Below are 27,934 nucleotides of genomic sequence, written 5' to 3'. Positions count from 1 at the left end.
TTAAGCAACAGTTTGTGGTTTATTGTGTGTAAATAAGGGGGTAGTGAGGTTTGTATGTAAATTTGGGGAGGCAGGTGACCAAGATATGTCTTGCCACAGTCAAGTACAACTGACACCTGGTCAAATGTAGGTTTATTAGGTCACACAAAGGATGTACTGTGATAGAAGATACTATTTTATACTTCTTGCTCATGCTTTTTTTTCCATCCAACTTTTTTATTTAACATTTCCCATATTATTGAAACAGAATTTCTGAACATGAATGTATGAGTTTCACATTTAACATAAATAAAAACTTATTTCATTTGGAAAAGAAAGCAGATCAAAACCATACTGTGTGGTTTAAAGGACATTAAACATAAGATACCTGTTTGTTATTTAATGATTGAAAGGCAGCTCCAGGCAACATAGAAAGGTCAGTAAACGCCCAGGGCTGTGCAGAAAATATCAGAAAGCTTATTCAATTTATCTCAATGAACAATAAAAGAAGTGCTACTATTGGGTTTTATGAACCCGTAAAAGCAGCAACTTTAAGGCTTGTTCTTTTTTAAACAGTCTTTGCAAACATGAATCACTGCCATTAAATTGTTACGCGATTCTCTAGAGACAGATAACCCTACTCTAAATGCAGCCTTTCCATTCAATAGATACAGGTGATATAATTCCACTAGACCACTGTTCCTCAACTAGAGTTCCATGGAACCCTTTGGTTCCTCCAGAGGTTGTTAGGGGTTCCTTAAACAATACCAAAATTGTTACTCTCGGGTCAGTTTAACTGACCCCAATAATTTTTTTCGGCTATCTGTAAGGATGACATTCTCCTTATTAGCCAGCAGTGTAAGTGTCATTTTTCCACTGGCGAGCATACTACTGTAGTGTGAGTTGTGAATATAGTAATTATAGCAGGGGTTCCCTGAAGACCATTACCTTATTTCAAAGGATTCCTCCATGTTAAAAAAAAGTTGATCAATACTGCCCTAGACACATAAATTTAAAAGGAATGCAGTCATTATAGACTGATAACATCAATGGAAATGCAGCTCATCTATTCACTGGAGACCAGAGGTATATAGCTTAACCATTGAGCAAAGATCAGAACAGACAGCAGCCCAAGGTCTACCAAAATATTAATCTTAATTTTTAAGACCACATGTGGGAGATAATGTAGAGGGTAAAACCTAAAGTAGTGAGAGTCAAAAAGTAAGGTAACTGGGGGTACCTTCTATAGAGCTGGTTTTATATTTACAGTGTACAAAAGGTGTCTTTTTAATTGTTTCAGGTGGACTCCATGCTGGTCAGAGTTCTATCAAATTAATGGTCCTTAACTAAATTTAACTAGGAGTCTTTTGACCATCTTGGCGGTTAATGTATGCTGCACATGTTGCCTGCTATATACTCTCTATGTTACAACTATTTTTTGCCAGTTCCGGGTTGCTATAAGTTAACATAGAAAAACAATTATTTGGATAAAGTGAGGTGTTATTTCCTTGAGTTGGCGTGTCCATTTACTTGAAAGCCATAGTTTGTGTTGAGCAGAATTAGGTAGTTTTTGTGTGTTTCTTTTGAGGATTATGCCACAGCTTGGTGTAAGAGAGATGTAAGTGCACTGTCTATTGTGTCTGTATTTCTCTCTGCTGGCAGATTTCAAAGCAAAACTCTAGGGAGGCTTATATCCCAGGAAATGAATAACGCTTTAGGATTTTCAATAAAAGTTGTTTTTATGACTATAGTGGTGTGCTCAAACATACCAAGAAATTTATAGCAAACTCAACATTTTAATTCGATTTACTACATTTTAAAATCTTGTCTTTTAAATGAATAGCACGTCTATGGAAGTTTCACGTGTGTGGAAAAAAATTCTTTACTGATTTTTTTAATACTTTTCTTGCATTGGCTGATCATTAACAAGCCAATGGAAGCAAGCATGTTTTATTTTTGTCACCTGTGACAGTTGGAATGTAAGGTGCCAAGCAATAAGAGGTGCTGCATAAATTAATTGGGGTTAAACTATCTGAAGATTGTCATTAAGTATTATACTGAAAGGGTTCAAGATTTCAGCAATGCTCTTCCAAATCTTACAATCTTTGGCTAATATTGTGACTATCCTATGTCTATATTAAGCCATTGTTTGGGTTAGAGAACTTTTATAAATTTGGGCCCAATAAGTTTTGGCCTTTCTCTTTGTATCCATGTTCTTCAGCCGGACCTTCCATGCACACCAGTTACATCTAGTGTAGGAAATTGAATGTAATGTAATTTACTAATTTCCATATACTATATTGGTCAATATTTCTGTATTGTTGCTTTACTTTTTTTAACTTTCACTTTTTCTTTTATTGTTTACTTTTCCTACTGACTCTAATGCAGTCTGCAAAAATGGCAAAACTATCCAAAATCGTATGATTTATTCTGGGGTTTGAAGGAAAAAAATTGATCTCTCTGAAAATTGATCCATTAGTCTTAAAGTTAAATCTATTGTGGCCAGATTCCTTCGCTGGTGTGTATTACAAGGCGAACAGACCAGGTTGATTTCTCCTATTATATGTTTGTCATTGTGAGGGAAGGTGTATTATTCTTGCATCACCATGGTATGGTAGAGTTGAATGACATTTTTTTGCTACTACCACCATTACTTGTTAGAAGTGATGTCAACTATAAAACTTCCTCATTTCCTTGTATATTAAATGCCTTGAAGTAGCATTACACTACACTGCATATGAACTATTGGATTCAAACTAGACAATCTGATACTTGGTATTCTCTGGATAAATGCCACATCACATGTTAGGGTTTTCAAAGGGAAATCAAAGGTACAGGAACGTTAAAGCAGATCTCTGGTCTAAAACTAACTCCACTTACACATTGACTTTCCACCACCTCTAACTGAATAAAGTGGGGTTGGAATGTCGGGTAGGGAGAAAGTCATTTTTACCCAGAGAGGGGTTTTGTTTTCAATACATTTTTTTATGAATTAAAGTACATAGAATACATAGAAAAAGCATTTAACAAGAAAAATAGTACAGTTCACAGAGAATGCAATTAGGGAGGAGTTTTAGAGCCAGAATTATAAGTATCAAACCATCAAATATTTAAAACATGTATCTTTTTTGAAAGAGGATTGGAACTTGGATACTGTTGACAAAAATGCACAATGAGGGCAAAGCATTGATCACTAATATTTTCTGTAGATTTCTTTGCTGCAGGTGATCTTTTACAAATTGACTAAACATTTTAATGCACTCAAAATTTTCAGAACATGATCTTGAGAGTTCTCTCAGAATTCCATAAAATATACACACCTCCTAACCACCTAGAGCAGCCTTTCTGATCTTTTTAAAAAAAGATTTGAAAAAAACTTTTAGGTCTTTAGGGAACCCCTTTTATAATTATTTTATCCACAGCTCATAGTATATTAACATGGTGGTCAGTGGAAAGCCCTAAACATGAGCTAAAAACTCATTGGTGTACCTTTAAACTGACCTGTGGCAGAAATTGCTCAAGGAACCCCTAGTAACTTCTGGAGAGACCTTGGTTGAGAAACACTGTCTTAGACATTGGCAACAGCGCAGTTTCAGTTTAAATTGTACGTATTGCCATTTTTTATTTACGGTAAATACATCAGAAAAAAGTTAAAACCATTTACATAATTTTTTGCTGTGTCCCACTATGGAGAATTCCCTTTGGTACTTGTCCTGAGGATACAGCAAGATATAAAATAAAAAATCCAGAAAATTAGGAGAATTCCTATTTTATACATTTGGGGCCATTTGTACCTATTCAAAGGTTTCCCCTTAACTCTTGTTGTATTGACAATGATACCATTTTCCATTTATCCCTATTTCTGAGTGAATTGGAAGGGTCAATCTTTCTGGTGGGGACACAGCAATAGAAACTTGAAAGAGGGTTTTATCATTCCCTACTATGTCCAAAACCTTGCCTTTGAATACACTTTAGGCCAGAGTGGGCTTAGACTGGTATGTCAGTGGGACTAGTATGACCTTAGAAGGATTAAGTCATTTTTTTGGGTAATGCTGTTGGTTATTACGTTTGATGTATTGCAATTACCTTTGGTAAAGTAAAACTATTTTGTTGAAGTACTTTCCCATTAATGACAAGAAGAGAGAAGAAAAAAAAAGTGAAGAAAGTACAGGTAGCGCTAGCAATATTTGAGAAAAATGACGCCATGCTTCATCAAGAATTAGAACGCTCATCTGTAAACTTTGGGCCCACCGCATATGAAGCATCGGTGATTGTGAATACTCAGCATGTATTTGCATTGTTCAGGAAGATGGCAGATGAAAGGCTTACAAACCACAGCAGAACATTCTTTTAACTAGATGTTGTCGTGGCGAGCGGCAGAGCTGGATGTTTCATTATAGCCTATTGTTCTGTTGTAAATGAGATCTATATCTTCGCTATAGCCATTTCTCTCTTTTAATTCCTGCCATGATGACACAAATGGAAATGAAGCCAATTAATGCAGGGAGCTGTCATAGGAGCTCAGGTTTATTATTTAGATTTAGGAATTTTTGTGAAAATTTAATGCAGATAAATGGCAATTTGCATTGATGTAAGTTTATTATTTTCCACATAGCATATATATCCAGACATATAGTATGCTCTAATAAAAAACAAGGTCGTTTTACAGCTTTGAACAAGTTTTATGAAACATTTTCTGATTTAGGCTGTTCATTTACCAAGGTGAATTATCCTCTTGCAAGGGATAATTCACTTAGCTTCATGAATGTGGCGTAAATTCACTTGCAAATAACACACAACCATGCAAGGAAAGACAGGATTCTTTCCTGCACAAGATTGGATGGTTGAACCTCAGCAGAGCTTTATCTCATTTACTAAATTAAGTGAAATATCCCTTACAAGAAGATAATTTAGTTTTCTATGTGAACAGCCTACATTCCTTTAGTGAATCAATCCTATAAGGGTTTGAATGCATTGTACGTTCAAGAGAACTGTTTAGAAATGAGGAATGGTGCATAAATAGATCACTCCCTTAGCCCATTTGTTGGGGAAAAACACATTATAGAATTGATTAGAATAAATCTAAATAAATCCTGTAATTATCAAAGTGTGGTTCCATTTAGGACAAATTTAACCAAGATTGATTGGCACAACCTCAAATGAAGATATCAACTTTTTTCATAACTTTTTTTACCATTCATTCCTGCACTGAACAGGATGTAAAAAAGAGATGTATTTTGGGGAGGTGTGTGAAATTTGGGAAAACTTGTTTTGCCCATAATGGGTAAATACATTTTTTCTATAAAGAGAAATGGCCATCAGTAGGTAAATTGTGTTGTTGAACTGCTTTTGCTTGCCAGTTCAGGCAGAGAAAAACCTGCTATCAAAATGCCTGATAGTAGAAGGAATGGATAAAACATAAGGTCAGGATTTGTGGACATAGACTAAAGCTCTATACAGATGTCCAATGGACAATAGAAAATTGCCTCTAGAAACATTCTTTCATGATCATTTCCAGTGACAGATGAATGGACCAGCTCTGTTCTATGAAAAGGGAAGGATGAGTGAGCTGCAACCTTCCATTGAAATGCACAGCGTTTGCTTCAATTTGCTGTGGCTTTAGCAAACATGGCAGAAGGGTGTATGAAATGGGGCATAGAGCAGAGTCCAGGAGGTGAACAGAGAGCAATGGAGATGATTAGGAACTGTGCCCCAGGAGACAGTGAAAATATGTCCCTTGACAACACATCCAGAACCTATACAAAAAAACACAGAATTGGGAATACCCCTAATTACATTTTCAGCCCCAAAAAAAAACCCAGTGTTGTAGAGGATAATTTTATAAAGTAAACCCCTAAGTGAGGCGACCAAATCCAATACAGGCAGTCCCTGAGTTAAGGACATCGGACATATGGTGACTCCTGGATACGAACGGGGGCTTTCCTGTTTGTTTGTGTGTAGGACGGATGCTTGAGGGGAAGGGGGTGGTTTTCCTTATTTGTAGAAGAAATCTTTTACTGTTCTGCAAGCTCTTGTACCTCTTTAATGACCAAGACAAACTCTGCAGTTGTTTCTTTTTGCATATCAAAGCACAGCTTGCTCCAGAAGTTAATGAATGTCTAGGCTCCATAAAGTTGTTTTTTTTTTGCTTTGTTTGTGTTTAGCTCACAGTGAGGATTTTATACAGTAACTGACACCACACTGCCTAATAATATGTTGACACAAACATCTGTCCTAATTTCATTTATTAAAAAAATGCTGCTGTCCTGACTTACATACAAATTCAACTTAAGAACAAACCTACAGTCGCCATCTCATATGTAACTCAGAGACTATCTGTATGCTGGAAATATACAAGGGGAAAGTATGCTGTGTCAGCTGTACCTATTATGCAGTTTACACTTCAATCTGAGTGGAGGAACAATTTTTATCCACATAAAAATCCTAGTTCAAATATCGGACCTTCCTAGCACTGCAACATGAATTCAACATGAATGCCTCGCCTTCAACAAATATATAAATGAGGTTACAAAACCTAATGCACAAGCTGTTACAATTGTTTATACTGAACATAATAATAACATACTAATCTAACAAAATAGTCCTTAGAATCTCTTTACTTTTTAGATAAATATTATTCATCTACTTGCACTTTGGATGCCTTTCCCAGTAGACTATTAAGAGGAAAGTCAAACCTGTGTATGTTTCTCTGATTAACTTAGACAGTACTTCTCTCTGTTACATGTAACCACAAGATAAATGCCTAGACTCAAGCCTTTACATTGTAATGCCAATAAGTATTCATTAAATCACCACAAATGTGGTCTGTCTGCAGCCACCACAGAGTACACGTTCAATCTGTGGCTCCTCATTTGCATTGAAATAACCACCCTCAATATATTATCTGTCTGTTCCCGTCTGGTTCTGGCAACAATCTCAAGAAACTAGGCCTTAGTCCAAGCCACCAGAGACATGTCAGCAAACAGCTTAGCTTCCTCTTTTCTGTGTGGGTGACCAGAGTATCGGAAAATCTGTTTTTATTGAAACCTCATGTATGTATAAGTATCATCCAATGCTGTTCCTGGGAATGGGAATCTTTATTGTGTGATGGTATATAAATACTTAGATAAACAGAGTTAATTACAGATACTAGAGAGAGATACAAGATAGTGGGATACATGGCCTGAGGACCGATAGGCAAATTCTTTCATCAAAGAAATAATTATATGAAACCATTGTGTTATTACGTGACTAGCCAGCATTAGATAAATGTATACTTAAAAAGAAAGTCTCTTCATTATATCCTTGGATACACTAATTTTTATGATTAAGTTTATTTTGCAGAAAGAAAAGTCTGGAGTAAATGCATAAAAAATCTTAACTCAAAAAATCTTGACTTAAAAAAAATATTTACATTTTAAGTTAAGTTAGATCCTCCCAGAATACCACATAAAAACAGAAAATAAAAAGTTCACAATGGTCAAAGGATTGCGGTGTAGTTACAGCTTCCTCATGCCAGTGGACAGCTGCCTAGGGGAAGATGCTATATGTAGTGTCTCCCTGCGGCAGCCACATAAATAATAATAAATGGGGGAAGCAATGACCCACTCACTGCAGCCAGCTGTTTAATGTACAGATGATGGTTCTTTAAGACTCAGCTCTGCTGTGTCAGTGGCCGTCATGGTGCAAGCCACTGGGAGCCACAAGGGATCCCTCGTTCCCAAGCCATGTCTGAATATGCCCAAAGTGCTCTTGTTAATTATATTAAACATATTTTTTCTGTAGTTCTGCAGAATTTTAGCCAATGGAATGCCATTTTAATGTATGCATGTTTTTTTATGTCTTGTGGGATTTTCATTTCTTATAAAGTTCTTTTGGTTGCCTTATTATTGGTAGAACAGTATATTTAATCTATATACTCGAATAAAAACCTTTTGACCTGAAAAAGGCAGTAAAAAATATCTTATGTTTAGGTCACACAGTAGATAGCACTGTGTCCACATGTAAAGTGTATAACAAACTTTTGCACAGTTTGACCTCCCCCATTCATTTCTTTCCGGTTTTATATGTCTAAAAGCGGTACATTGTTTTTCATGAAAATCTATTTTACAGTATAATGCAATAGTATGAGTATAATAAAGTTTGAAACACAAAATCATGTAAAAATAATCCATTGAATAAATTTAAAAAATTATAGATTTTTTTAAATTTTTTAAAATGAAAAAAAAATAAATATTATACTTTAACTATTTTATTATAATGTCAAATAAATGTTCTTGAAAACAATGTACTGCTTTTACACATATAAATCCAATGAATTGCATTCAATACAGTTATTTTGTATTGAATGCAGAACAAATGGATTTTGAATTTCCCACCCCGCCCCTTCGGCAATGTACACCCCCACCGACGTCACCAGGAACTCCCCAGTGACTCATCGTGTGCCGAAGACAGGGAAAAAGGAAGAAGACAGGGATCGCGGTGATGAAGGGCGCGGGACGCAGGTGGATCGGGTAAGGCTGTATTTACTAACCTTCCCTTGGGTTTACCTACTCCCAGTGGGACTCGGGTTACCACATTCAGCAACTTTTTTCTACCCCGAGTCACATTCGGGGTTACCGCTAGGAAGGTTAATATGAAAGAGTTTGTTACACACGTTACATGCAGCACAATCTACTGGTAGCCAACAACCATAAACAAAAGAGCAAGTAACCTATCATAACCAACTCAAAGCACAAAATTCTTTAATGTGTAAACAGGGGGGAAACAATATACAGACTGAGCCCATGTGATTTTAAACTGGTTTCTCTTTAAATAATCTTTTTTAAATGAACACACAAGAGATGTATTTGTGCACAACAATTTTATTGTCATTTTATTGATTACTGTTTTGAATGTTAGCAGTGTCAGTGGCATTTTTGCCTAGGTTTTTATTTAGGTCTGTTTAGTTTTCATGTTCAGGTACCTCCATTTATATTTGGAACTGTTAATATATAGTAATTGCAGTTTCATAGTTTCATAGTTTTATTGATACACTATCAGTGCTAGTTTAAAAACAGCTGTGGTGAGGAAGAAGTATTCAAATAAGAAAAGAATTTCCTCTTTTCTTCTGATTTCTTTGCAACCTGAATTCTTTATTCTCATGTTTAATTGGCTGAATTGTCTTTTCTTTGCCTATAAATCACCAATCTGCAGACTTTCCCCTTCCCTGTAATGGCAGCAAAGATGGCTGAAGGCAAAATTTGATTTTAAAGATACCGCTGAGTAAGACTCACAGCAGCATTTTATATTATTAACTGAATGTCCTCTACTGGGATAATTTTTCAATGTACAAACCCTTTATTGCCTTTTTAACTGTAAATCAATGTGCTTCATGCTAGTTAATTGTCAATACCAAAATCTAAATATAATAAGAATTGTGGATTTGTTTTTTTTTTTTATAAAAGAACCCTGCGTGCTGGTGTCTGTGATGGTTTATATTCATGCTCCTAATTATCTGTATCTCCATATTTGCAGGTGTTGTGCAGCTCTGTGTGAATAATATTGACTGCTGATTTACTAAAGATTACACTGTGGGAATGCCTGAGTGATCTTGGGCTGTAATTATCCCTTTTCTTTCTTTCTCTGTGCAGTCTGTCTTTTCCTCCAGTCATTAATCCTTGCTTCTGGTCTAAGACACGGCAGCATGATGAGGGAGAAGGTATCAATGTAAAAAATTAAGGAATGCCTATCGCTGGAAAAAAAGACTGTAGCACCTAGTTTCTTAACATGTTCTAAAAAATGTAATATAATGCAGCTTACCAGCTCTTGGTGGGGGTGAAAAACACTTTCTGAAGAACATTTTCTTTTATAAATACCCAAAACTGAGGGTCTCCCTACGGACCCTCTGTAGAAATAAGAGGGATGGCCAAATGTGTCCCAGGATGTATAGTGGGGTATACTCCATAAGGGCTCCATTAGCTGTGGGACCTGGGTCAAATGACTATAATACAAAATAAATAGGGAAGCAGTCAATACCTTATATCTAATCCTCTACCAAATGCACAATTGCTCACATATGTAAAAATTAATAATACCAATAAACCTTTGCCGTTATTCCTATCTCTTCTGAATTTAACAATACCTTATGTACCATTTATACTCATCTTCCCTGTTCTCTTCATTTATCCTCATCTCCTCCTTTCCTTACATTTCTAATCATATTCTCTTATGTCCACTTATCCTCATATTCTTTCCCAACCATTCATCCTCATTTTCTTTCTCCTCTCCATGTATCCCAATCTCCTCTCTATTTATCCCTACCTCCTCATTTATTCCCATCTCTTCTTCTCTTTTCCAAGAGATTCACCTCCAATACATCCCATGTTTCTCTATAATCTCCCCTGACTTGTACATTTATTCTCACTTTCTCTCATTATCATTCTTTATTTATACCCATATCCTTTCTTCACCTTTTTATCACCCCCAACTCTGTTTATCCCCATCATCTTTCTTTCCCTTTTTATCCCAAAAAGTTCTCTTTGTCTCTCTTTATACCCATTTCCTCTCTTTTCCTATTTAGCTACCCCCGATTTCATTTCTATTTCTCCATATCCTCTCTTCTCCCTATGTATCCATACCTCCACACATTTATCATCCCCATCTCCTCTCTTCTGTTGTCTATTTATCCCCCTCTTTTTATCTCTATTCATCCCCATCTCCTCTCTTCCCCTATTTTCATATATATTTCTCCATATCTCCTCTTTCTCATTATCAATTCATCCCACCCCTTCTCATCTCTGGTAATCCCCATCATCTCGCTGTCCTCTTTATTTATCCTCATCTGCTTTTATTTGTATTTGTTTTATTTGCTTCACCTCCTCTCACCCCTTTCCCAATCTTCTGCATTGGCCTGCCAATTTATCCTCACCCTCTTTCTTTTGTCCTCTTCCTTATCCTTCACTCTCTATTCTCTCCCTCTCTTTTTACTTCTCTTGAAATTCCCTTTCTCCTAATCTCCATATTTTTACATATTTTTTTTTCATTTCTCTCCCCTACACCTTCTACTTCTCCCTTCCCATCCCCATATTTTCCTGTCTCTGTTGTCTCCCCTGTTACTCTTACAATTCACATTGAAAATGAAACGTCTCCGTCATTACATACAATCTTGCTTCCAATTTTGGAGCCTTGTCAAACCTCGCAATGTTCAGTGACGGCTGCTATCTAGCATTTTTGCAAAGTTCTTCTGACGGTCTTTTGTCTTCCTCTGAGATGTTGTAAAAAAAGTCATAAATAACTGGGAGTTTATTGGCAGAAGCACACATTAAATACTATTTTACTAAAAAATAAATTACATACTCCTGATTTAGATTGTAGCCTCAGTTGTGCCCTGACTTCCAGAATACATATCTGAGACACAGCTAGGCATTATGATTTAATGTTGTCTCCTGTGGGAAGAGATGAATTTTTGATTGTCTGGGAATGACAAAATGATTTATAATCTTACGTAAACTGTGTTTTAATATAAAAAGCCATTCAAGCATGCAAGGCTGAGAAATTCAGACTAAATGGGAGATATGTAGTTCAAAACAAACTATAAACCTTCATTTAACAAGGCAATGTGTCTGGTGCCAAGTGCACCAAACATTACCAACCAATCAGAAGTCGCCTCTTACTAAACTAACAAATTGGAAAGTGAATTCTTAATTCCATTAGTTAAAGAATCCTCTTATATACAAAGCTATATAGTGTAACTTACCTTTTAAGATATATCTGAAATAATATATGGATGTTGCTTGCCAGAGCCACCTATTTAGCCCTTGAACAGTAGAAAAGAAGCAGCACACAAAAATTCCTACTTGGAGACATAGCCCCAGTTCTTGACATGCATAACCACATAACGTGGCTGAATTTGGTTTCAAAGGCAACTGTTTTATCAACTGATTTATTAAATTGGGCTAACCCTTGAATTGCTGTTTTTTGCTTGATAACAGAAGTCCATAGCTCAAACTAATCTTTGTCAGATCATTCCATTTTCAGACTATTCTAAGGCTCTGTACACACGTGCAATAATTGTCGTTGGAAAGTAACGATCCACAAAGGATCGTTCGATAATTGTTAACAAAAAAAGTGCACAACAACTGGTCAACGACGCTGACGAACGAGGAATCAGCCTGGAAACGAACGACCGTCCCAGCGGATCTCATTGGGTGACGGTTGTTTGTAATCTATTGTGTGTACGGCCATACAGTGATCGTGGATTGTTCTGTAATACACTTTGCCCTGTACATGTCACTTCCTGCATCGTTTGAACGATTGTTCAAACGAACGTTCCTAGTGTGTCCATTATTGGTGGATTATATTTTAATGATCATATCGTTACATCATGTACAGAATTTTGCACAATACGATTGTTCAAAATAATCGGGAATATTTGTTGATCATTCGTTTTCAAAAGATCATTATTGCACGTGTGTACCTAGCCTGTTTCGATTAAACAAAGCTAGCTTGAGCTAGCTTATATTTGGATACAATAGTGAAGGATAAGAACTCAGAACTCATAATAGAACTGTCTGGTGTTACTATCTCTCTGGAGAGATGCATTCACGTCTTGTTTAGTAAAAGTTTCCACCAGAACATAAAGTTGAACATGTCTTTAATCACAACACAAGCAAAAATAACAAAGTATAACAATGTATATTTAAAGTTAAATAGGAATTCCATGGAAAACCTTGAATTTACCTGTCAACTTTGTAATATATTAGTTTGTAATTAGTATGTGTGGTTGTAAAATACATGTTGGTTCTGACAATGCCCTGCACAGAGCATCAGTTCTGCATTCTAGACCCATAACACTGTTCTTCAGTTGTTCCATTATACTTCCTGGCAGTGTAAGCCATATGCTCCTTCTTCAATTTGCATGATAAAGCCACACCCCTGAGGCTCCGAGAGCATGGTGTTAACAACTCCCTAAAACTCCTCTCTGCCTCCTTCCATTCTCCAATCATCCTCTGCCAATTGTTTACATAGAGATTGCAGTATGAGCAGGAATACATCACCACTGGTGGTATCATTACTTCCTAAGGGTACACCTACCAACCAGCATTACAAACATTTTAATATTTGGGACCATCACAAAATTCAGCAAAGGTCAAAAACGGAATTTTTCTACTGCTTTTTATTGTTGTCTGTGTTACTGGCGCTGATTTTCTTTCACCTTCCAGAACAGTACTGGGAAATGTCTACCACAGAGCCCCAAATAGCAGATAAACCTGATATATATAAGAAATAAATATACCAGCTGAAAATCTTACAAGCTTTAAAAAAATAAATTAAAAATGCTCCTGAAATAAACCTAATAAACATAAATCTCACAAATATTCCTGGAAATAGATTCTGCACCTGTAAATGTGTATTTATATTGTACTGTGGTAGAAATAATGACTAATGGGAAGGTTTCTATATCGTAGAGATTAATTTTCAGTGTTGTAATGGCTCTAGTGGGAGTGAGGAGTCTAAATAAAGATTCATTGCCTAACACCCTCTGCAATTACACACGGTAATTAGTCTGTGCCTACTGATGGCGACTGTGCTCGGTCAGCACAAATGCAGACATTTCCAGCATCTGTGCATGCAAGCCATTTATCAATATCTACTTCCATAACCCAGAGCAAGACTCTATTGTAGTAAAACAAGAGAGAACATGCTTTTTTTTTTTTTTTTGGAGGGTTGTAGTCATATCTGGTGCACAGACTGATCAGAATAATGCTGTGGCTTAGCATTGACAATTTGGAATACCAACTTAAAGCTGGTCTTATACAGTAAGTATGAATCTGATGGGACAATCGTTGTACACATATATGACAGTGCAAAGCAAATTGCTCAAGCACTGCATTATGGACAAAACACATTACCCTTAACAAAAATCATTGACTATTTAGAGGAAAGTGATGGAGCAACAAATCACTGTAAAGGGGGATATAAGAGTTTGTTGACACAAATGCTTAATTTGCCCTATTTCAAATGCTATAACTGGGTAGGGGTTACAGTTACAGGCATACCTCGAAAGGATAAAAGGAACATATTTCTAGCATTGCGGTTGTCTGATGCGGTATAGAAAGCCAAAACACATCATTTGTTTGGACTTATTCATCACAGATGATTCATAATAGCTAAGTAGACTTTTAAAAGTGTTTCCATTTTATGTGTATTGAAGTTGACAAGGACACCAACCATAAAATGTTACACAACGCATTTCAGGACTGAGACAAGGCTGAACCACAATGCTTGCTAATCACAAAGAGGCTTGCAGAACGCTTCTTCAACTTCTCTTACTTGCTATTATTTTCAATTAAAATGAGAAGCTTTGGGATTATTGATAATTTTTTTCAGCTGTGGAGTATTAAGAAACTGATTTTTTAACAGATGCATAACTATGTTGAACAACCCCTTCATAGGTCAGGGAGTGGGTTTTGAAGACTACAGTTTCCTAAATGCTTTTCAGTTTGCTCAATTTTTAAAAAAATTAATGTAAAAACCCATTTCAGTGTCTGTTAATGCTTGAAAATTTTGTTTCTATGTATAGTGTGCAAGGACAGGGCAGGTGATGATAACACAGCTCAACAAAAAAATAAATTTCACCTGCCAAGGCTTTTTATTATATTTAGTGTATTTCAGGTCTGCTAAATCCAGAAATGACATAAGTTTCATTGAATTGGCTCTAGTTTTTGTGATACACAAATCGGAATAGACAATTTTACCAACAACAAATGATAACACAGCATATTAATATCAATCTTTATTTACACTGATGTTTTGCATTTTATATAATAAATGTAGCATTATCTTCATGAAACTTTCATTTGCCTTCTTTTTATTCATAAATTTTTATTTTGCGACCACTGTTCTACACTGCTTAGGACTAGACTGAAAAACCAACTGCTGTATGAGATCCAGCTCCCCATCCTTTTTGCATCTTGAAATTTCTGGTTGGTTGAGGTATTACAGGGCAGACTCATTGCATCACTAACTACTAATTGTGTCTCTGCGGTTTTTACTCTCTGCGGACACGTTTCTGGTATCATTATGGTATCTGTTTCTGCAGACACAATTACTTATGAACAATTTATTGAAGAGTTATTTTTGAGTTTATTAGTCCTGTTATCCAGGCTATTCTGTTTTTCTATACAAGAAATGTTTAACACATAGTACGCGTGACTATTTCTTTATTTTTATGCGGAGAAAAACATGTGCCTTATGTGTACGCATGTAGGGTGACCCTGTCTGAACTTGGCTCCCAGGTCAAAAGCTACCAGGAATTTTTAAGGATCAAGCACGGCTTTTATTAAAAGATCTAATAGTGGTGCATATTTAGCCTTTTTTTTTTACTTGACCTTTACTACTAAAGCTGACAAATATTTGGCTTCTTTCTTGTGAATATAACCTTTGTATTGGCCTCCTGGCACATGTCGATGGTCTTATCCATCACCCACCTGTCGCTAAAATTGAAGTAAAAGAGAAGTTCATCCCTGGGTAAATTAGTTTAATATTACATCTGGGATCACCCACATGCTGAGTCATTACATTGAGGACACAGAATCTGAACAGTCACCTAAACAAGAGCAGATATACAGAAGCCGCTGAACATCATAAAGCTGGTTCCTCTGGGGAGTTTATCGGCTCAAGCAGGAAGCCGAGCTGTCACATAGCAATCAGTTTTCTTCTGCGGAGTTGAAAAGTAGCTGAAGTTCCTCATTATATCTGTTATACTTTCAGGTGTAGAAAACAATGGCAAGGAACCCGCTGCCAAATCAGTTCCCCTCAAATATCACCTCCAGAAACAGAAGCTGATACCAAGGGTAAGACTATTATTGTAATCATTAAGTAATTACATCAGTTAAAAAATCATTGACATTATACAAAATAAAAGATCTGATCAGACCTCAAAATCTGTAATTTTGTATGTGTGATGGCATGACTCATCTTTCTCTCCAGGAGAACCATCTACTGCTGTTTGTATGGTGTCCCCACCCACCGTTTATGTCCACAGTCAAAAAGCATAGTCATTGATTTAATCCACTGTGTTTTTGTATGTTTTCATGTCTTTCTTTTCAGTACTAAGAAATGCCTTATTTTTTTAATTCTTATTTGCAATGTTTTCCTTTTCATATATAATGTTTAATTCAATTGCAAAGTGCATTAAGGTGGTTGCAAATTTTGCAGGGAGGTAGGTATTTATTGCAGAAAGGGACAGTTGATACCTGTTTGCTATTTTCTGCATGTGCAATTCAGCAAATGATGCCAGGAAATGCCTAGGACTGAATGTCATCCCATCACAACCATGCAGGACAGCCAACGTTTATGGAACCAGGAGGAAAAGAAGATGGTGGCTCCTGTGATATACCCTATATTAAACTATATATACCCTATAATATTTATTATATTAGGAAAAATTTTATATAGATGGTAAAACAGAAAATATCAATATGCTTTTAAAAGAAAAATAAAATTGACCCAAATTCATTTTAGGTTCAATTCAGCCCCAAGTGTTCTCCAGTGTGTGTCTGTATGTCTGGGATGAACTATTAAAGTCTAATGTGTAACGTATTGCAGAATTAATTTTAAATTACATCATGTTTACTTCTTTTATTTTTGTACAGTTATGTGGATTGGTATTGGAATTGGTCTGTGTTTTTTGGTGCTTGAACTTGTCATCGCCTTCTTATGTCACTTCAGTAAAAAGTAAGTAAAAGCTAATTCCTATTAGAATGATAAACTGCAACTTGCTTATCAAAAAATGCCTTTTTTGTCTTCATTGTAAAAGTTAGAGTATTTTTAGGCCATTGTTTTGTGACATTAGTGTCTATGTAGACCCCATCAGTGCCATGGCATGTGGCAAATATTTTAAAAAACTGACTTCAGTCATCCTTGTGCATACTCACACATGGACAGAGTTTACAACGGGGCTGAACTGTATTAGACAAGAATGCATTAACGAAAAAAAAAAAGCATTTCCTAAATGTTATACATTAATATTTACAAAGATATGATGTTAAAAGCAATTCCAGACATTGTAGGAAGGTTAATTTTTTGGACTTGCAATTCTGCCCATTATGTGTTGTGACCAACACTTCTGGGACATGTTGACTTGTCCATTGGGGACAAGGGAAATAAAAGGTGTGAAAATAGGCAATTCTAATGCAAGGTGCACATTAAAAAAATTTGATGGTAGCTGATCACGGTTACTAAAAAACACAAAAATAAAGGGTTACACTTTGCCCACATACTATTCAGATAGAGACCAGTTAGTACTAATAAAACCAAAACACATCAAATGCAAAAGGGTAATTGAAGAGTTTTCAAAAAACAAATATTGAAATATTGTCAGATTTAAAGCAGACCTGAACTCAATAGGTCCATCGTCAAAAAGTCATCAAAGCAACAGCAACGCGCTGGCGTCATCACAGGTAATTGTTTCTAAACAGCATCCCATGCTTATAAGAAATTCTGCAGTGTTGGGATAAGGGTAAGCCCTTCATCAATCCACGGCCATGCATTGCTTCTTAACACCTTTGCATCTTTTTTTATGATAAAAATACAATTGTTCTGCTCCATTTACTATCGTATTCTACCTATAAGTAGAAAAAGCAAGGAAGTAAAGAAAGTTTATCTCTCTTTAAGATGTCTTTTCCTGACCCATCAGTGTCATTCATTAGGCAATAAAAAATATGACTTCAGGGACCTTTGTGATTACTGACTGTGTATGACACTAGAAAGAAGAAAAACCCAAAACTACTACTACAATTATGTAAAGGTTAATATATAAAAATAATAGTAAATGCAATTTGAAAAAAAAATCTTGGATTGCCCTTTAACCCTAATGCTCTAGTTCCAGCCCCTAAAGGTCTTATAGCAAACACTGACCTGAAAATTATTGTCAGAAAGAAAATTTCATGCAGCTAACCGTTGTTTTTCATACGTTTTCCTTTTAACCTTATACTGGAGAATAGCTAAATTGAGTGGTATCATTGAGTCTGATTTATAAAAGCTCACCAAGACTGGAAAAGATAAGCTATTATGGGACAACTTAGTTGATGGAGCAAACCTGGAATGGACTTCTTAAAATTCATTTGCTATTAGTTGGCAAATGTTTTCAATCCTAAACCAGATCCATTACAGGTTTTCTGCATCACCTAGGTCTCATTAAAAGCAATCTCCAGTTTAGGAGAGCTTTAATAAATCAGGCCCATTGTGGACTGCAAAAACACTGCATTTAAGACTAGTCAGTGCACAATGTTATTAAACTACATACCTGGAATATCATTCATACAATAATTATTGAACATTGCAATTATACTTTTCCTTAGACGCTGATATTAATGTTAAAATGATTGGCGGTCTTGTCAGAGTCATTTTAGCTAAGCGGAGTCCCACAGGAACAATCCTCTAAAATAGTTCAGCTTTTGTTTGCTGCAAAGGATTCTTTCACTCCAGACACGAAATGTTCTTTATAAGAACATATAAAAATCAATACTCCACTTTTCACGTTAACCTGCCTGTGCCCCGTAAAACAGGGCACAAGTGTGCAGCTCAACCCTGGGTTCATATCTCTATCTGCAAAGTTACAAAGTACTTAAGTAGCAATGTCTGTATGGAAACAAATGTATACAGTATTTTATATTTTATGGATCAGATTATAAAATCAATACACAAAAGTAAATACACAATTATCAGTTTGATTTTCCTATGCTTGCAATTGCTTTCACACTTTACTCGGTTGTTCCATAGTTTATTGTATGAGGCCATTTTTGCTAGTGGCATCTGTTTAACACATAAGCAATTATAACCCTTGATAAACAACTGCTAAGAGTAAATTAAAAATGGTAAATGCAGAGAAAAAAAGGGGGGGGGGGGCTTTAAAGGCAAAGTTTTACATCAATTTCCAATAATTACCAATTCACATAAAAAAATGTCTAACTTCAATAAAACTTTAAAAACAATTAATTACACGTGCAATTCTGATACAGTTAACATATATAGTGTGCAACTAAAACATGACCAATAAAACCAAAAATAAAACCAACATGACCAAAAAATACATATATACAAATTATAACCAAATACATCAATAGATTTCTATAAAACAACATAATTGCAATACTCAAAAAATTTACAGTTTTTCAAGAACTTCCCCCCCCCCAAATATGGGGAGATTGTAGAACAGACAGGACAAGGCAGCAAAGAGTATTGTATCTGCGCCTTGGGACTTCAGTTGTCATTCACCGAGGCTAATCCTTTTTCTTTGAATTATACATGTAATTCATTGTTTTTAAAGATTTATAAAAAAGTTAGACATTTTATAATGTGAATTGGTAATTATTGGAAATTGATGTAAAACTTTGCCTTTAAAGTTCCCCTTTTTTCTCTGCCTTTACAGTTTTTGATTATATTGGTATGTGGCAAGCAGAATGGAAATGAAAAGAAAATATGTTCCAGTCCCTTTTTTCTTTAATAAGAGTAAATTAAACATGCTTAACCCACGTAGAGCAGTGTTTCTTAACCAGGCTTCCCTGGAACCTTAGGGTTCCTCCAGAGGTTGCTAGACGTTCCTTGAGCAATCTGTTCCTTTCAGGTCAGTGTAACTCACACATGATCTTTTTGGCCATCTATAAGAGTGACATTTTTTCCACTGGCCAGCAATGTAAGAAGCATTCCTCTGAACACTTCTTCCTGAACATTACTAGATTTTGTCAACCCTTAACCCCCCAGGGCTAGGCCTCACACCCTGTCCTGTAGGCCCTAAGCCTAATATCTAATGGCTACGGGCCTCTCTTTTCAGTCCATTGTATTTATGTTATATCCCATTTTAGGAACTCTCTGTACTGCACCATTGCAATCAATCAGATTCAAATTTTCATTCTACAACTGTCATTTTCCTTGAGCAGGTTTACAGCTGACTAGTGGGATATTACCAGCTATTCTAATTTGAGATATATTTAAAAAAAACAGCCTATTCTTATTAGAGTGAACAGTAGATCCACATTAACATTTAAATTATTTTGAACACACAAGGGAAACATGCATGTATTAAAATAAATCCAATTTGTTATTACTAGGTGACCATTCTATTACAAATATAAAAAGTTAATGCAAGGCTAGTTTAATTAAATGTAAAAACCCTAACAAATGGCTTTTTCAATATGATTCCCAGGTGTATAGGCATAGCACAGGGATCTGGAATTCCCTATGGACTGTTGGCTTCAACACTGCTTGTTGTACAGAGGTTATATGTTTCTGTGTGTTAATACATAATCTCTTCCCTCATAAAGGAGAATTGGTTTTATCACCTACCATTAATGCCAAAGAAGTTAGAATAGAGATAGTGGAATAGAGATGGCATATGGATAGTACAAAATATGGTTAAAGCAAACGGTATCACGGATGTAAAAGTGTGCATTCAGAGCAGAAGTATGATCTCATCAGTATGTTCCTGTTCTTGTCCAATCTGAGGTTGTGTTCTGGATCAAGCCATGGTGCTACAGAGGAGGTCCAAGACCTAACTGTGTTGTGTCAAGAACAAATTTAGTTGAACAGAATTGCAACCATGACACATAGAACAGCTCCCACCTATGCATTTCATCTGTGTATTTTGCTGCTTCCCCAGAGTTCAGGCATGCTTTATATGATGCACACCACTCTGTGTAGCCGTCATGCGGTCATTTACATAGAACAGAACATTTTTGGACTCGTGTTAGGATGACTCATCCTTTAAAACTTCATTATCCTGTGATTAAAATTAATGTTTTTCTTCATTTTATTTTCCACAAGGAAACATAAAGGCGATATTACCGGTGGGTTTTCCAATCCAAATTATGCAGGAGGCAGCATGACTTCACAGAACGAGGTACATAAAATCTTTATCAGCCATTACAGTGCTCTTGCTTTGAGCCATAGCAGAGCAGAACAGCAAAGCTCCTTCTCTTATTCATTCCTGGAATGTGTTCTTTAGTTAGTAAAAGGGAGAATTTCAATGTGCTTGTGCATAATATGAGCTATTTCATGAACACAAAGAAACATACGGATTATTGTGGGAATATATTCATGCATACATTTGTTGATGCTGTCATTTCATAATATTAAGCCTGTACATCAAGGAGATCTTGTATGTGAACATACTATACAGTCTGGGGACAGGGGATCCAATTGGGCAATCCTTCCCCCAGTCTGCAGCCACTGCCTGTTAAGTTTTTTTGTTTTTTTTGCTCCCTAAACATAAAAGGCTTTACTAAACCAAATTTTGATTGTCATTATTTTTAAAAATTTTTAGAGTCATCATCTTCCTTTGCACTGCACAATAGAAAACGCATAGCACAGATATAAAGATACAGATAAGATAGATAACCTTGTAAATTGTACATAGAGGTGGAAGAAGATAAATATACACAAGGCGTAAATTTAATACAGGTGATACCGTTAGTTCAAAACTGTGCAACTTTCCTAGTATATCATACATGGAGTGGAGGTAGAGATGTATGTATTCGTCATGGAAATAATAGGAGAGAACCCCATCCTTGGGAGCTAAGAATCTAAAGGTATAGGGGTGGAGAAAAATAGATAAAGAAGTCAGGTAGATGTCTGTAAGGTGGAAGATTTTTACTTGGATTGGTTACCAAAGTGAGAAGGTGAGGTTTTAGGTTATGTTTTAAGGTAGTGCTGTATAATTATTGGTTGTATCATGTACAAGATAATAGATTATAAGGAGTGAATGCTTCTGCCCTCTCCATTGGAGCTGAAACCTTTATCTTTACAGTCATACATGTGTCTCTGGTTTTGGGGTGGCTTAGTGTACTGCTAGTCAAAGGTTAAGCTCTGCAAAAGGGGCAGGCCACTCTATATTTTGGTAGACTCAAGGAATGATAAGGAGAAATCAGTTGTCTTCCCCCCATTTACTGATAATGCTACTTCAGATGATGGGAAAAGTGGTAGCAAATAATTGCAAATAATTTGAACTGGTCCATCCCACTTTATAAGGAATGTGTACTATAATGAGTGGAAGAAAGAAAGCATGGCAGTGTAGCTAAAAGTGCTGTGAGGACTAAATAGAAGGGGATTCCATCAAAATTTTGGAGCCTGGTGGTTTAGAATCAAGCCTTTATTGAAACGTATTATGCTTTAGGTGAACGTGATCCTTCGTACCCTGTAAGCTTCATTCATTAAGGTCAGCATAATAAAGGGGCCATGCTTTTAAGGTCTTCTGTCAAGAGGATTTGGATCCTACTGTGTTTATGGTAGGGCCACTAAGTCTTGTCATAGGGTCTCACTTTTTCTGATGTTTCCTAATGTAAAATAAAATTATACTCCAAGTGTAGCAATAGAATGTTCCTATGGCCATAGCAGGTGTAGCCCACTGATGGAACGTGTCCAGAGCTTTCACTACAAGAAGACATTGAGGTATAATATTGGCCTCTTCAGAAACTTAAACACCAACTTTTTGTTTACTTACCTTTTCATCAGCTACATGCCCTTCTTCTGCTGGAATTTTCTAGACAATTTTCAGTCCCTATTTAATTTAGAGTACTGCTACACAACAAAATAAAATACCTGGAAATAGTTGTTCAAGGCTGCCATTGGGACCTGATCCGAAGTCTGATCTACAAGATGCTTTTGTCTCCATGCCCGATAGGTCTCCAAATAAAATATTCTTCCTCATTTTCTATTAGATAAACTAACTAATTATAAAGTAATGTGATCAATATTAGTTTTATTGAACATATGCATTATCTGCTTTTCTTTGTAGTTTTTTGAAACTGAGCATCCCAATGTACACATTAGTGTTTTTCCATGGACTTCTACCCACAAGGTAAGTTTCCTGAAATTTTTACATCTCAGATTTACTTCTATCTATCTATCTATCTATCTATCTATCTATCTATCTATCTATCTATCTGTAATTATGTTATAACAGGTAGAACATTTATTTTTTTGTTAATATTTTTTAATATAAAGCAAACAAATTTACAGATAGTCTTACCAATATACATTTCAATTTCTGGTGGATGTTGAAGGGATAACTAAACAGTTTCTTCTATGTTAAAGACTCTAGTCACCAAAATCAGGTGCTTGACTTCCCAGGACTGAACAACTGGTATACCCATAATATAGGGCTCCCACCCTGCCTGTTGAATTTTTTACTTAGGTCCTGTTTAGTCTGTTTCCTATGGAGTCTGCTAACTGAGCATTTCTTAAGAGAAAAGGAGTAGGAGTCTCCCCTTTAAAGCATATGTAGAATGAAGACGTTCTGTTGGCTGCAGCTTTTTTCTCCTAATATTTAGACAGGAGCTTTCTAATTCAGGTCAGTGAGTGAACCCTAAAGACATCAGCATAGCATTGATTCTTCCTATATTTTTTGTCAGAAATCATTAATTTAGCTTTGATAGGGAGTAAACAGCACATGGCAAAGACAACTGCTCCTGGATATTAAGTCTATAAAAGCATATAAAAAAACAATAAAAAAGACAACTAAATGCCAGAGATGTCAAGTATAAATTCTAAAAAACTTACTTTTTAGGTTCCTTCTTCGTTCTGAACATTGGTCTACACATAGCCATATAGTGTGATTGATGCTAAGGAAGAAGTGGGAAGGCCCAATAGGTTATGGTAAAAAGCTGCAGAGTAAGCACATTTAAAGAACTATGGTAAATATGGAACCATTGCAGATAAAAAGTCAAAAAATGATTTATTTCAGACATTCCTTAGCTTGACAACTATAGTATCCATCTATTTACCTATCTAGACCTCAAAGGCTAAAAAGTGTATTCCTATTGGATGGAGGAAGAAGGCAGTTCCTAAAGCCTTGACCGTACTGGCCATGTTTTTAAGCACTACAAGATTGTAAGCTCTATTGTAATGTAAATAAAAATAAAGATATATTAATATAAAATAAATAGAAATCCATGTGACATTTAAAGGCTAGAAGAAAAACAAAGCATCTCAATGTTAGTTTGCCTCAAAACAACCACACTTGGCTGTTGACAGACTTGTTTAATAACTGCTATGACTGTTTACAACATGCAATAACCTATAGCCATATTCTCTATCACATTCAACCCAAATATCTTAGGATCCTGAGGCACAGAAAATGTAATGAGTATATTACAGATACGATGCTGATAGTAATAACAGGTTTCTAGGCTCATTTTTTCCTCCTTCAGTGCTGTACAAGTATTCTTAGCCTAAACTAGAGATTTCCTTCAATCAGCCGCTCTTTGACAGACCAAACCTGGGGAATACAAATAAAAGAACTGAGAAGGTCTGCTCGCCATTGTCAGTGCAGTACCACAGAGACAAGAGACTGTGTACAGTATGATCAGCATTACATGGGTCTACCTGGTACGTCTCTGATGTTCTCCTGCTCTCGCCTGTTTGCATGGGGAACACTAGACTGTGAATTGTAATTGAAAAGGCAAGTGGGGAATTGCTTCCAGTACACAGATTAGAAAAAGGAACTTGAAAGTTTGAGCAAGAGGAGAAATGGATTTTTATCTGAAGAGGGACAAAAGTGATACTTATGGTCACTTAGCCAGCAAATTATTCTGTAGTGTAATATAATAACCCACTCATGGAAAGATTTTATACAAAGTAAGAAAACAGAAAAGGTCAAGGGAGCAGTAGATTAGCTGGCCAACGTGGATTTTGTTTGCAGCTGAACAAGGATTAACTAGAAATGACAAGCGTCCCCTAACAAGATCATAAACAAGTCCTCTGATTGGCTATCCAGTTTACTAAAAGAATTCCCAATACTGAAATGTGTTTTAACATTAGGCTCCTGTGTAACCTGCCAAATGATTTGTAATTTTGTTTAACTAGTCTTGTCATTTATATAGCTGTCCTGCAGTTGTGCCTAGTTGTGCCATGTGGCAGATGTGTACAAGTTGTTCGACAAATTTGCTACTTTGCTGATTAAAACAATAAACATATGTTTTTAACTAATATATGTTTCCTTTTAAATAGTTTTAGAGAAGTCAGATACTAGTTTATTTTGCTTTTCAATGTGGTAAGGTGCTCTAAAGCAGCGGTCCCCAACCACCGGGCCGCGGCCCACTACCGGTCCGCGGCGGTGTTTTCAGTGGGCCGCGAGTACATGATCCATTATTGAAAACGAAGCGGCACCCAACCACCATCCGCGGACCGGAAGTGGTCCCCAGCGGTGTTTGTATGAGATGCCGGTAAATGTACACAGTAGTCTGTGTACAAGCAATGCGAGCACATGACATGCAGCTCGATTGGCTGTCAGATGTCATGTGATCGCTTTGAAGCAGCAGAGGTGCACAGAGAGAAAAGAGAAGACGCCAGAGTATGTCTTCTCTTTTCTCTCTGTGCACCCCCCCGGTCCTCAGAGAAATTTCCTTCCGTGAAACCGGTCCCTGGGGCCAAAAGGGTTGGGGACCGCTGCTCTAAAGGGTCAATTTTTGTAATCTACAAATCATAGTACAGTGCAGTCCCATTCACACAAAATGCTATTACAATACAGTGCAATGCAATCATCCTTCAGTGTACCAAGTTCATTCTTTGGTACATTGTGGTGCATTGCCACACATTGTCTTAACATATGGTAATACACTGCTGTTAAACCACAATAATACACTGCCAATATAAATCGGGTGTAGGGAAAGCCTTTCATGTCATGACTGAACAGTCTTTTCTGATGGAGAAATTACTTTACCAGTAATAGCTGTAATCCCAATGCATTGGTACAATATCAAATAAAAAAAATCATGAGTAGGCATAAATGAATCTGCCTGGGTTAAGCAATTATTAGTTTTGTGAATCTTACTCAAATTTGATAAAAGTTTTGTGAACTCTATTGTTTATGGGTTGTGAATGTTGTTATACAATTCTGGACATTTGTATAGCTATTAAGCTATATTACTATTAAGTTATTGTCAAACAAAAGGCTCGAGGAACTGGTAACTGCCATTAGAGACATCTACCAATGCCCGGGAAAACAATCTTCTTACAAAGAATAGTCAGCTTACTCTAAGATCTCCTGACAATATGGCTGCCATGAGACCACCCCTTTATATATCTTTATATAAAAAGGAACATTGGGTTATCCATTACATTAAATTGTTGGGTTTTGTGGCTATGCTGATCAAGGACCAAAGACTCTACATTATGGCTGGTTCCTTAAGAGGACCTTCCTTTGGCCTAAAAGTTCATTATTCGAGAATTCAGAAACCCCTGAGAATTCATCATGAACGCATGGCAGAAATCCCTACTCTTGAGTAAAAATGAAAACAGGTCAATGTGGTCTTTAATGACAAGCAAATCTCTTGTTTAAACTGATGTCAAATGTAAAAACTGATGTGTTAAAAATGTGATCTAAAGACGTCCTAAAGTGGGTTGCATTTAAAATATTTTTTAGCACTCACACGACAATCTATGTTTGGACCACATCCAGTCATATCAGGGGAGCTTAGGAGATCGACATCAGCTGCCAAGTTTTAAAATGTTTTTTAGGCTTTTCTATTTATTTCTGCTGATAAACTAGGGCTGAACATGGATGACCCAAATCTCATCACTCATTACCTCTCCCATCACTGCACGATGTGCTTCCATCCAAAGGTCTGACCATATTGAATAAGAAAAGTAATGTTGTCTTTATTATCAGGCTGCAGAAATGTTCTATAATATTCGATAAAGTAAAATATGCTGTGTTGTTCCTTTTTTAATCTTCTAGACTTCCAAGAAAGCATTGAAGGCCTGCTCATTCTCCAACCCGCTGTACGGGAAGAAGGAGGAAGATGCCTAATTTCCATGTCACTTGTCATTTTTTTTCTTACCGAAATGTTCTGGAGATAAAATATAATATCATTTATAGCCTCTGTGATTGTTGGTATAAATATTGCTTGTTATTGCAGGCAGTCAATGGCAGGTAATAAATGCTTTAGGAGATAGGTGAATTAGTATATGCCACCCACTCATGTACAATACCTACTGCTAACAACAATTCTGGGTGATTTATAAAGAGATTCAGCTTTGCAGCATGCTACTGTTCCTCCCTGAATCTTGTAAAGGAAGATGAAAAGTAATATTTGGTATGTGAAAGTGATTACTGAAATTGGTAAAGTTTTTGTTCATTATGTAGGAAAGTTGTCCTTTTTGCAGTGCTATACAAGAGTTGTGTTTTATTGATTCATGCAAATCTATCACTCACTAAAAGTAATGCTTGTTTAGAAGATTTTTTGAAGCTCTCAAAGACTTGGAGACTATCATGGGAGAACCTGGGTGCTATTATTATTACACAGCATTTATATAGCGCCATCATATTACACAGCGCTCTACATAGTTGTGTCACTAACTGTCCCTCATATGGGCTCACAATCTAATATCCCTACCATAGTCATATGTCTTTAACACAGTCTAAGGTCAAATTTTTTGGGGGAAGCCACCTAACCTAACTGCATGTTTTTTTGGGATGTGGGAGAAAATTGGAGTACCCGGAGAAAACCCACACAAACAAGGGGAGAACCTGCAAACTCCATGCAGATAGTGTCCTGACCGAGATTCCAACCTGGGACCTAGCGCTTCAAAGGCCAGAGTGCTAAACACTGAGCCACACCCACGGTATTTCAGCAAAACTGGACTGGATCTTTTCCAGAATTAAAAATATTTGACAGTTAACAGTAATTGATTTTCAAAAATCTATTCTGAATTATCTAGATCACCCAGGTTCTCCCATGATAGTCTATCTTCTCCAGTCTTGGAGAGCTTTATAAATCAGGCTCCTTATCTCAACAGTTGGTAAGAGGCAGCGTTATTATACTGAGTCAGTGAGAGAGTCATCTAGTAAATAATCTACAAATCTTTGTATTTAATACAATAAGAAACACGAAAACAAGCTTGTAAAATCTGAAAAGTCACATTAAAAAGGTAATTTAAAGCAAGCACTGATGTGTATGACTTTAATGTATATTTT

General features: G+C 36.3%; 1 protein-coding gene across 1 annotated transcript in view; it reads left to right on the top strand.

The window, feature by feature from the left end:
* MALRD1 (MAM and LDL receptor class A domain containing 1) overlaps nucleotides 1–27,902 on the top strand; it is a 225,882-nt gene extending 197,980 nt beyond the window's left edge. Inside the window, exons 36-40 of the mRNA XM_072413411.1 lie at nucleotides 15,733–15,815; nucleotides 16,617–16,698; nucleotides 20,785–20,860; nucleotides 22,754–22,816; nucleotides 26,696–27,902. Of these exons, the coding sequence (XP_072269512.1) occupies nucleotides 15,733–15,815; nucleotides 16,617–16,698; nucleotides 20,785–20,860; nucleotides 22,754–22,816; nucleotides 26,696–26,767 (376 nt within the window). The 3' untranslated portion in view covers nucleotides 26,768–27,902. The remainder of the gene's footprint in view (nucleotides 1–15,732; nucleotides 15,816–16,616; nucleotides 16,699–20,784; nucleotides 20,861–22,753; nucleotides 22,817–26,695) is intronic.
* The last annotated feature ends 32 nt before the right edge of the window (nucleotides 27,903–27,934 follow it).

This window comes from Pyxicephalus adspersus, chromosome 5, assembly GCF_032062135.1.
Source record: "Pyxicephalus adspersus chromosome 5, UCB_Pads_2.0, whole genome shotgun sequence".
Classification (NCBI taxonomy): Eukaryota; Metazoa; Chordata; class Amphibia; order Anura; family Pyxicephalidae; genus Pyxicephalus; species Pyxicephalus adspersus.
Note: the sequence above shows the minus strand (reverse complement) of the source record. Positions and strands in the feature narration are given on the sequence as shown.